Here is a 12184-nt window from a genome sequence, read left to right on the forward strand (position 1 = left end):
TGCTTGGTAGTTGTTTGGAAAAGGCACCATAAACTTGGATTTAGCTCTTTCCTTTATTGCCTAGTTGATAAGCTAGCTATCACAGATTATTGAACCAAGGTTATACATGCACAAAGTGGCACCACATATGCATGCAAGTGAAGCATTAATTTCTAATATAACTAACAAATTGTGCAGAAGATGCTAACTTTCAGTGGTCAAAATTGTCTCAATAAGCATAATTCATCTATAGGTGCAGTATTTGAAAGATAAATTGTCACTGCAATAATATCTGGAATCTATATTTTTAAATGAGGTTATTAACCTTAATAAAAACTGATTGAATATGAATGTGTATCGATCTTAAATTCAAGCAAATGCAATTTTCCCTGAAAAACTATCATTGTACCATTGATTGAGATCATTGTTTCACTTTCTCTGAATTTATTAGTCATGCATCATTGAGAATCAATATTACACCATGGTTTCTAGCCAACAGTAGCCATCAGATCAGTCAGAAGTTTTTAGCTGTGACTGTACCCAATTAGAGTAGTCAGTCATTCTAGGGAAACTTTCCCACACTGAGCTACTCTATATGCAGCTCAGTCCAACCCAAAAGTCTTTTGCAGTTGGTGTGAAGCAGACATTTCTTTGTGTTATACTAGCTAAAAAGAATAAACAGGCTTGAAAGTACTACAAAGCGCACACCATCTCTGGGCCATTACAAACTACCCAATGTGAGCTCTGTGTGTGTTTTTGTGTATATGCTTAGCTCAAAGCATTAAGATATTGATCTTATTTTCTGTGGAATTTATAGAATGGGGTTAAGCTGACTAATTACACTTTCTTCTGCCCTTAGTGCAAAGAGCTTGGTGTGGTATACAAGATCTCACCACCACCACACATTTTATCATTGCAACAACTGTTAGAGTTAGACTGAGTGAGGGACAGGTCCAAGGCCACCCACTGAGCTGCATGCGGAAATTTTGAACTGGAGCTCTCCAATCTTAATCCAATACTGTAACCACTTTACCAGAACTACGGTATATACACCTGGCTTTTTGCATTTAGTTTTATGTCCTTTAAACCCTAAGCTCAGTCCTATATGCTAGAATGTGAGGCTGGATTCTAAGGCAAACCACACTTATCCATATCATGCTTCACTGGTTTGAATTAAATTTTAAACATTTATTTTTTAAGATTATGGGTTTTTTTAAAGTGATATGTTAAAGAACAGGCTGAGCCTTTCAATTTTTTTCTTTATTCAAAATAGTAAGTTCCAAACCGGTACTAAATATAAATAGGTATCTATATTTCCAAACACTCTCTGGCTTCCTTGTTCCAGTTCTTTATACTTCCCCCTCCTCCATTGCTTTTTTTCTTCCACTTGCCTTTTGTTTTATCCTACCTCTATACCTTCTTTCACGTCCACTATCAAGAGTATATGTCTCCTGAAGGATGTCCAGTTTATGCCCTATAGAATCCATCTCTTAATGCAACTACCCTTTCATTTTCCATTTCTATTAGTTAAACTTATTATTATCAGGTATTAGTCAATGAGCTGCAATTAGGGAGGAAGTGAGAGATGAATACCTCTGAAAAGCTACACATTGAACCACCCCAATGCAATCTTTGCCAGATGGGCTGGGCCGCATATTGGTAAAAAGCAATTGGAAAACAGCCATACATTTATCTGAAGAGAACATAAAGACTATGCGTGAGCAAACAACCGGATGATCTAGTGTTAAGGTGGGAGTGGGGAGTTCATTCAATTGAATTCATAGGAGTCATGAAAAATCTGGACAGATTGAATTGGCATTTCCCCACCTCTTCATATTTTGATTTTTTTATTATACTGTTGCAGTTACAATATCAGCTATTACTACAAAAACAAAATATCCAGCATTTATCCATAGTTACTTTTCCAGTAAACAATAATAAATAAAGCAATACAAATAATAAGATCTTCTATGAATACCTTCCATCAACTTATCCATTTCACTTAGTTCCAGACATTTTTAACAGCCATTCCTGGACAGATGGCAGCTGAGAGTTTTTCCACTATATAATCCCTACTGTGTTAGCAGCAGTCAATAAATTTGGCATGTGAAGCTCAATTAAAGTCTAAATTTAAGAATGTTTAGTGTGTAGAGTATAAAATGTCTTCATTCCCATTAACCATATCTCTCAACATTCCTCAAGGACTGCAATTCTGTGAGTCACTGATCTGATCTGTGAGCCACAAAGTCACCTTTCTTCCTTGGAAGTATGACCCTGGAAAGTTATCTAATTCCCTGAGCCAGATGCATAGCCCGATTCACAACTCATGTGTATGTGTTAGTGTAGTTGTATTTAAGACTTTTAAGTCTTCATGGATATGTATAGTGCAGCTAATAGTCATTTCATTTCCTCAAGACATTCTGGAAACTGAAGTTCTGCGTGTGCTTCTTGAGAAATCTCAGTGCTATAATCAAACTTCAGTTCCCAGGATTCTTTGGGGAAGGCACAACAATTAAGCCAGTATAAAAATTATAGAAGTGTGGATGTGCCTTTCAGGCCTTGACTGTAGTTTCTTTTCCAATATGCAGTTTCCTTTTTTCATTTAGTTTAGCACACTGCACAATAATAAACAGCTAGCTTTGGATTTCTTCCTTCTTTGGCTTTCTATTATTCTTCGTCTACTTACTGTATAATTACTATAATGACTGCATAACTCATTGCACATTTTACCAACTAGAATATGCACTTCAAGGCATAATTAAACATATTTTTCATGCTAATATTTCTTATCAAATTATAAAGCTCTCATAGGTTTATTGAGTTCTACTAACAATCCTCATGCAAACCTGCCTGTTATTTTTCTGTAATCACCATGCTGTGAAAATTGTTCAAATCATCATCAAATGTTAACTTTAACAAATTAAGTTTTTATTTTGAGTTAAATCCATATCTATTGTACTGTATAATTGCAATGTTAAATCCATATTTATTGCACGTCATAATTGTAGGGTTTTTGGAGTTGGAGAAATGCAAAAATGTCATATATATATTGGGGAAAAGTAACAAATATATTCAGAGAAAGCTCAAGGGGACTGTGGAGCCTCTGGCTCCTTTTGTTTATCTACTGTTTATTTATGATTATTTCTCCTTTAGCTAGTTTTCACAAAGGGTTTATAGTTGGACAAATAGCTACAGTCCCTTCTATGTTTGCTGCTAATGGGAATCTTTAGTATATCCCAAATACTTTACTTATGAGGGGCGTGTATATTTTGCATTTATCTCATTTCCTTGCTCATGGAGCCTGGTGGTGGTGCTCTTCTGCTTTGGGTTTTTTAAATAGCTTTTCTCCCTATAAATCAGGCCTGGTTAACCTTTGGTCCTTCAGGTGTAGCTGGAATACAACTCCCATAATCTATAACTATTGGTCATGCTGGCTGGGGCTCATAGGTTATCTTCATTAAAAGAATCACAGGTTAGCCATCCCTGGAGACAGAGAGTTAAATAGCAAGGCAGCTGTCTGAGGAATTAAATTTAATTCCTCCAAACTGATTTTAGTTGTCCTGAAGAAAAAGATAAATTTTATTTTGCAAGAGAATGACCTGTTTCCCTCTTTGTCTGGCAGGGAATATAGATTTGTTTGCAAACTGTTTCATGAGGGGGCGAAGGATTAGAGTATCATTTAGATATCAAATGACATTAGGTCACAGGAACAGGAACTTCTGGAAAGGATTTAGTCTCCCCGTCTGATTGTAACTGAATGCTGATCCTAGGCAATGTACTGTATATAATATCCACCCACACAAAACCTGGCTTGTGAACTCTAGTTAGGTTACCTTAAATCAGCAGGAATATCCAAAGGGTTCCAGCAAGCATATATTTCTCCAGCGAAAGCTTAATGTTCCCCACACTCATACATAATATCCAGGGTTTGTGTAAAGTAACATTAATGGTATTTCTGTTGCAATATTAACTATTTTTTGTACATTCTTGGATATTACAGGACATTTGTTCTTTAAAGTGCATGGTAAGATGTTGCATCTAAAGCACAGCCATTTTTCAAAATCAAGGGACAAGCAGACAATTCAATAAAGTCTACTTTAAAACGTCTAGTACTGCAGGGCTATAAGTTCTAGGTAAGACTGGTGCTGCCTCAACTGTTACTCCCTATCCCATACCTCTTACTTAGCAAAAGCGAGGAGGAAAAAAAGTAAATCAGCAATCTACTTTTCTAATATATATAAATTAGTTGCTAAATGGCAAATATAGTGATTCTAGATTCCTTGGTGGCAATTTTTTTTTTTTTTGTGGTTATTGCAGAGATCCTTCCTTTTGTGATACTCAGCAGTCAGATAAAACTAAAACTCCTTTGACAGGAGAATTTCAAAGGAGGGGATCTAATACTGTTTGTGGGCACACAGCTCCTACTGATATAGCTGTCTAATTAAGCCTGAACAGAAAAGCTTGGGGCAATTTAAAAGTTTCTTCAGAGTAGCGGATGCTGTGATTTCCTGATCAAAATTTCTCCTCCCAAATGCTGATTGCTGCACAAGGAGCAGCTAAGTATGTTTGCAGGTCTGACAGGGAAAGAGGCACAGAGGAAAAGGACTTAACACCTCTTTTCTGTTAGTAAAGGTAAAGGGACCCCTGACCATTAGGTCTAGTCGTGGCCGACTCTGGGGTTGCGGCGCTCATCTCGCTTTATTGGCCGAGGGAGCCGGCGTACAACTTCCGGGTCATGTGGCTAGCATGACTATGCCGCTTCTGGAGAACCAGAGCAGCACACGGAAACGCCGTTTACCTTCCCGCCAGAGCGGTACCTATTTATCTACTTGCACTTTGACGTGCTTTCAAACTGCTAGGTTGGCAGGAGCAGGGACCGAGCAACGGGAGCTCACCCCGTCGCGGGCATTCAAACCGCCGACCTTCTGATCGGCAAGTCCTAGGCTCTGTGGTTTAACCTACAGCGCCACCCGGTCCCCTTCTTTTCTATTAGCTCTTCAGAAATTCTCAGTCCCCTACAAATGCATTGGAGTTTTGTCTTTTAAGAAATGCCTTGAAATTGAATCACAGATCTCTCACATAATGTGTAGCTGCCCGTATGCTACCTTTCCAAAGGTTTCAGAATAGCTCAGTGTTCACACATATGCACTATACAGTATCATTTTATTCTTCTTACTTTTAGATATTTGGGCTTTATGTCTAATTTTCTCAGATTGCAAGTTTCCCTGCTGATCTAGTTGCTCTTTAAAGGGATTTGTTGCTTGGATTGTTATTGTTTTAAGAACTTCATTAGTTGCTCTGTGAGGCGGTTGCCTGAAGTAGTGAGATATAAATCCTCTTAATAAATAAATACATATGTACACACTGCAGCAAAAATAGGAAGGCATAGATAAGCTTTGGCATTATCTATTACACCCTACAGTTTGAAAGCAATTACTGCTGTGGAAATAGCGCAGCATAGTGGTGTGCTGCAGTTTTCAATCCATCATGGTGATTGTCATTTTTCTCTTTTGCTAAGTACAAAAAAAACACACTTCAAAAGATAAGAAGCTTGAGCCTTTTGAGTTAATGTTTTATAGACCATAAAATAAATTATCTGTGAAACTACCAGTAATTAGGTCAGATCTCATGTGCCATGCAGAATCAAGCTGTACACAATAAATGTGAATTGTACAATAAAGTCACATATCAGACCATGAACTACATTTACTGAGAAGCTGTGTTGCTTTGGGGCATAACATAATTAAGGCATTCTATGAAAACTGCTTAAGCAATGACACAGTCTGGTTGGAAATGTTTCACAAATGTTTTGATAAACTTTCCCACAACCTCATTATTATTGTTATGCTAGATACTGTGGGAAATTAATGTGGAAGACTAGTGAGGAATTGGGTTTGGAGTGTAAATCTGGGTTAAGATGATTGAATAGATGTTGTGAAACATATACCGTATTTGTATATGGAGTAGGATTAGCTGAGTTTCTAAAAACAGAAAAATGTGTAGAAATTCAGGCATTAGCTCTGTTTGGACATCGCAATCAGCTAATGTTTCTTGTGACAGGAACAAGCATAAGAGAGATTTGACTCATACAAGAGAACAGGAGAATGAAAGCTTTCACTTGGAATTACAGTTAACCATAATTTAGTGTTGTGAGCACATGCTAACATGAAATTACTCTGAAGCTTCATAAGCCATTGTTTGAAGTTGGCTTGTTTCAGCAAAGCACAGTACTCATCAGATCTGAATATACAGTTGTGTAAGTCTATTATTGTATAGAAATTGTATGCTTGAAATAATCAAAATATCACACAAATTAACTTCTAAGAACTGATGTTTAAAAAGAGACAAATTTGATACTCACATTTCAATATTTATGTTCTTTGGTGCTAGTATCAAACATTTTAACTGAAAATGATTATATTTTGGTTTCCCCAAGCTCTGTGTGCTGATACAGGCTTACAAAAATGAAAATCACCCCCCAACTCCCAGTGGAAAGTTCACTAGAAACCTTAAACTAATAGTTCAAATGCAGAGGGCAGGGGTGATCTTTGCTTTTAATGGCCCTTCAAAAGTTACGTCAGGTTTGCTTTGTACCAAATTGTAGGCTGAAGTTTTAAATACTGTACCAGGAATTTCCTTCAGTAAAGAGGATATGTGAATATTCTGCTGTTAGCTAAGCACTAGAAATGACACCAAGCATTGTGTGGTAGAGAGAGTTTCTAGTGTATTAAACAGCAATAGAGAAAAAGGCTATTCTGAATTCCAGCAAATGGTCCATGCTTACCTCTTTTATCAGGTTCATAAATCTGGGTCCAAAACGCCATGGCTTATGTCTGTGACACTGCAGGGAGCTGACAGTCATTTGGGAGGCACGCTGGGAAGCCACTGCAACCATGTAAACAGCATCGTACACGAGAGCTGCTTCTGTCTGTATGTGGGAAAATAGAAAACACTTTTAAGACAACATGTTTCCCCTTCATTCATCCAAAATATGAGCCCTATGTCTAAGGCTTGTAGTACTCTCATCAATTATCTGTGATTATGTAAGAGTAATGTCTAATTTTAGACATTAGTTTTCGGAACCAGCAAAACTTCTTTGGATCGGGCCCTTAGTGAGCAATTATACATTTAAACGACAGAGGTTTGTTGAGTCTATAAGACCAATGGATAGAGTTAAAGACTCATCTGTTTAATGAGACATATTATTATTTATTATAAAACTTCACACACTGCAAATCTTTTGGGAAATTAATAGATTAATTCTATGCTTCATTGACCTACTTACACTACTTATAAATACTAGATAGTTTAGCAATCAAATGTGATCTGAATTTACTAACAGTTCTTAATATAGTACAGATCTGTGATCATTGTTGGTGCACAAATTAGGATTGGCGTAAAATCAATAGCTTTGTTTGAGAATAAATTTAAAGTCTTAACTTGTTGTGAGCAGTGCTTCCCATATAATCTTTCAGATCTAGGACCTGGCTTTAACCACAAACTACAAATGGGAGCCAGTTTTAAATTGTTTACCTATAATAACCTTCATAAAAACCTAAGATGACCCCTCCTGGATCAGACCGAAGGCTCATCTACTCCTGTTCTCATAGTAGCCAACCATATGTTTTTGGGAAGCCTGCAAACCAGACCTGAGTACAACAGCACTCTCCCCACTTTCGGCTCCTAGAAACAATTATTCAGAGGCACACTGCCTCTGCAAGTGGATGTAAAACCTAAGTTATTATGGCTTTATCCTCCATGAATTGGTTCAATCCTCTTTTAAAGCCATCCAGGTTGGTGGTCATCAGTACATCCAGTGGGAACGAATACAATACAGGTAACTAGCAACTTACACACATTTAACTTGTGCACATTTAGCTACACACGCCTGACAATTAAAAAAATGAAAAATAAAAAGGGGGCAGTCATCTGGGGGAAAAAGACTTTAGCAGTCCCACCTGCCATTAAACCCTATGTGTTTTTAACTATATACGGTTTTGGCTTTACAGGGAATCCCTGAAACATAATCCCAGCGTAAGTTGAGAGTTGCCTGTATTTTAACTATGCACTCTTTGTGGAAATACTTCCTTTTGCCTGTTTCAGTATTCTAGTATTGTACTTCACTGGACAACAATGGGCTCTAATATTATAAGAGAGGATTTACTTTCTTCACTTTATAATATTACACACTTCTGTCATGCGCCTTCTTACTCATTTCCCCCCTAAACTAAGAAACCCCAAATGTTGTGTAACCTTTCCTCATAGTGGAGCTGCTCCATCTCCTTGATCATTTTGATTGCCCTTTTCTGAACCTTTTCCAGCCCTAGAATATCCTTTCGGAAGTGAAGCAACCAGAACTGTACACAGCATTCCGACTGTGCTTGTACAATACATTTGTGTAACAGCTTTATGATATTGGCAGTTTTATTTTCAGTCCCTTTCCTAATGATTGCTAGCATTGAATTTGCCTTTTACACAGCTGTTGCACACTGAGTTGACATGCGAGCAGAGTCATCCTGCACAGAAGATGTAGCTTGTCACTGTACATGAGGAAAAGAGCTACACCTGCTGAAATTTCCAACAGTCAAAGGCACAAACTTATTCTTTATTGGGTTGGATGATCTTCAGGGTCCCTTCCAACTCTACATTTCTATGATTTATTAACAATGCTACCCAGTAACAATTCTCTAGGTGGCACAGAGTGCTAGATTTGCTAAGGCTCCAGTTCTGTATACACACTTGCCTTTGAGTAAGCCTCATTGTATTTAGTGGAGCTTATTCTGAGTAGACATGCATAGGATTGTACTGTAAAAGACAACTATAAACCTGAAATAAATCACCACCACCACTACAGCATAAAACCTCCAGCAGAAGAGATTAAAAGCAGTATAGCAAATCTTTTAAGCAACACCAGAAAACATTTTTAAGAGGTTTTCAACAGACATTAAAATAAAAAAGTCTTCATCAAGCAAGTGAAAGACCACAGAGCAGACACCATTTTCTGCCAACATTGTGGATATAGTAGACAGTGCTCTTTCACTTACAGTCATCATGCCATCTAGGAGACCCGTCTCTGGCTTGGGTGGTGCCTGTAGCCGTTCCATTGACCACTTCTCAATAACTGATGACACTTGTGGATTGTCAATGTTGAGTAAGCGAAATCCAGTCATATTGACTCCACTGTATCTGTAGGGTTCCAGGTCTAGTGCAAACAAATCCTAAATCATCAAGGTTTCATTTTGGGGGGAAATAAAGGAATAGATTGTATTAATGATAAAAGGAACCATCCTATATATTGAGTCAAGCCAGTAGCCTAGTAGTGCCAACCTAGAGTAGTAATGGGTTTCAAAGCCATGGCTCATGAACCAAGGAATTGTTTTTTCCTAGCCCTGTACTGTTTTTCCTTGATCCCAAGCTCACCAAAAATGGCATTCATTATAAAATCTGAATAGCTTTGATCTGAGTAGGATTTATTTTCCCCACCTTGACTTTAAGCTCACCAGACTCCAAGCTCACCAGAAATGACATTCATTATAAAATCTGAATAACTTTGAGCACAGTAGGATTTATAACATAACTCATGTTTGATTTGTTGGAACATAAAACATTAGATGCTCACAACATTATTTTATAAGCAAGTTTCAGTGCAGTACCTGGTATTGATTTATATTATCCCAGTAATAATGTTACAGCTATTACAAATGAAAAGAAAAGAAAGAAAAGCTTGAAAAATTGGCTGGTCAATGTTAAGAAAACTTTCCAGCCCTGAGAATGAAAAAAGCTTACAGCAGTGTGATGAACAACACAGTTTTAGTACTTATGAGCACCATATTTCTGCTGCCTTGCCAGCTTTGGTAACATGCAGTCACTGTGTCTGATATATGTTTCAAGCTGGTGAAGAAGGAGTTCTGTGTGCATTAGAAGTTTGCAAAGCAGGGATATAATGGAGGCCTTAAGTGATATTATTTTTGTGACACATTTCATAAGCAATGTCATGGACCCCCCAAAAAGTGTGAGACACTTGTCAGGATTTGTTTCAAGGAAAAGTATTGTTGATGCTGATATCAACAGTCTTGCGAATAAACATTGTCAATCTCTGGCAGGATTTCAGTCACACTATTAAAACTTCGCAATGTTTACAATACCGCAATTGCTTCTTTAAATTATAGAATACAAAGCAAAAGCTTGCTAGTCTTTCCTATGGAAGGAAAGATTGCATAAGCTAAAACGTGTTTAATTGGCTTTAAGCAACAACGAAGTGTTTCACAAGGGATGACAAATTAGTTTCCTTTCTATATCTCCTATGTCTCATAGAACACAGCTAAAAATATTTTTTTATTTAGGAATATTTTTGCCTAGCCTTCATCACATAGCAATACTAGGATGGGGTAGCATGACTCTAGCATATTAACATTTCCACTAATATAGAGAAGCACTATAATTAGTTAAATAAGATGACCTAATTTTGAATAGTCTAGATTTGGTTCTCTCCATCCCCCCCCCCCCCCCAATTTCCTTAGATATGGTTTTGAAGTATGGATTCACAGGCATACAATTCTATTTTCCCCTATGCAGCACAGAGAAATGAGAGTGGGGTGGAAATAGGTTTGGTGAGTGTGACAGATATACTAGGCCACCTCTATTGCAAGATGGTTTTGCTATCAACAGTAATACAGTTAAGAAGCACTTTTCATCTATAATGGTTGACACACAGATCATAGGGGATGAAGGTCTTTAGCTACTACTGCTGTAATAGATACAAATTTATCAAAATGTCTTACCAGGGTTGTAAAAAAGTAGTGATAGTATTCAGTCATCATTCCCATGGAGAGGATCTGTTGAGAAAGCAGATTGGGAAGGAGATAAGCAAGAGAGAGAAGCACAACACAAATAATAAGCAATCTACACGAGAAATTATGAGCATATTTGTATGGCAGGTGACTGCAGGGCTTATATTGCTTTTGCAGATCTACAGAATAGCACGGTGCTGTATGTGGTGCTGAGGGATAATAGCCTCATATCTAGATTGTGCCTTATCTTACTTTCCTTACCTGTATGCTAGTTTAAAAAATGGAAATGGGAAAGTGAGGTTTCATTTTTGAGGGAACAGGGGTTTGGGACAAGATTTCAAACTCTGGAGTGGAGAATTGTCAGATAAAACATATTTGGTACATTTGTGCGGGTAGGTTTCTGCTTTGTACATAATCAGCAGCATAGAAATCAGCACTAGTGAATGAAGGAATTGTTTTAACACATGTTGCTGCTTTCCCACTGTAAGGTTGTACTCCCTGTCCATAGCCCCCAATTCTCCTTCTGAGGGGAGAGCTATGGGGAAAGCAGACACACATACTCTGGAACACTGGATGAACCAGTACCTCTCCCCCCCCCCCCTTCAACAACAGCAAAACACTTTCATGTATTGTCATTTTTATTGAGCATATTTATTCGATCATGGAACTCAAGGCAGCATGCACGGGGCTTCCCAAAGGGCCCTCCCTATAGACCAGGCTTCCTTGACCTCAGCTCTCCAGATGTTTTTGGCCTACAACTCCCATGATCCCTAGCTAGCAGGACCAGTGGTCAGGTGAAATATACTCAGAGTCGCAAAGTGATTTCATGCTCTTTATTCAGCTCATAGTGGTGAGGAGGAATGAATGCCAGTCCCTCAAAGTATCTGCCTTATATACATTATTTACACAATGGGCTGCACATGATTGGCTAATTCCGGAATTCTACTGTAAGCCAATCAGGTTGTGGATTCACTTCTATCTGGAGCATGATTGGGTGGTTCCTGCCAACCAATCATACTGCTGCATTGTTCTAGGACCAATCAGACTGCTGCATTCTGAATCCTATTGTTCTAGGACCAATCAGACTGCTGCCTTTTGGATCCTATTGTTCTAGGACCAATCAGACTGCTGCAGTTTGGATCCTATTCAACTCAGTACATAACACCCCTCCCCTCTAAGTTCCAGTCCTGCCCGGGAGGTCGCATTCATAGTCCTCAAGGTACGCTGGCGGCCTACGTGTGCGTTGCGGCCTCTGGTGTTCCCTGGTCCGGGGTTCCGGTTCTGGCTCGTGTTCCAAGGATGCTGGCTGTGATGGGGCTGTTTGGTCTGGCGCAACTGGCTCGCTCAGTCGTGGTTCTGGTTCTGGTGTCCTTTCGGCCTCACGGGTCCTCTCTGTATTTACTGATTCTGCCTCT

The 12184-nt window shown here is 38.4% G+C and overlaps 1 protein-coding gene across 7 annotated transcripts in view; it reads right to left on the reverse strand.

Moving 5' to 3' along the window:
* Window positions 1-12184, reverse strand: part of GRIK1 (glutamate ionotropic receptor kainate type subunit 1) — a 157213-nt gene that overhangs the window by 43830 nt on the left and 101199 nt on the right. For all 7 annotated transcript variants that reach the window (XM_083438600.1, XM_083438603.1, XM_083438599.1 and 4 more), the window contains exons 5-7: window positions 10761-10814; window positions 9024-9197; window positions 6764-6907 (exon numbers count right to left, since the gene is read on the reverse strand). In XM_083438600.1, coding sequence (XP_083294726.1) covers window positions 6764-6907; window positions 9024-9197; window positions 10761-10814 — 372 coding nt within the window. The remainder of the gene's footprint in view (window positions 1-6763; window positions 6908-9023; window positions 9198-10760; window positions 10815-12184) is intronic.

This window comes from Podarcis tiliguerta (assembly GCF_965153285.1).
Source record: "Podarcis tiliguerta genome assembly, chromosome: 4".
NCBI classification, from domain to species: Eukaryota; Metazoa; Chordata; class Lepidosauria; order Squamata; family Lacertidae; genus Podarcis; species Podarcis tiliguerta.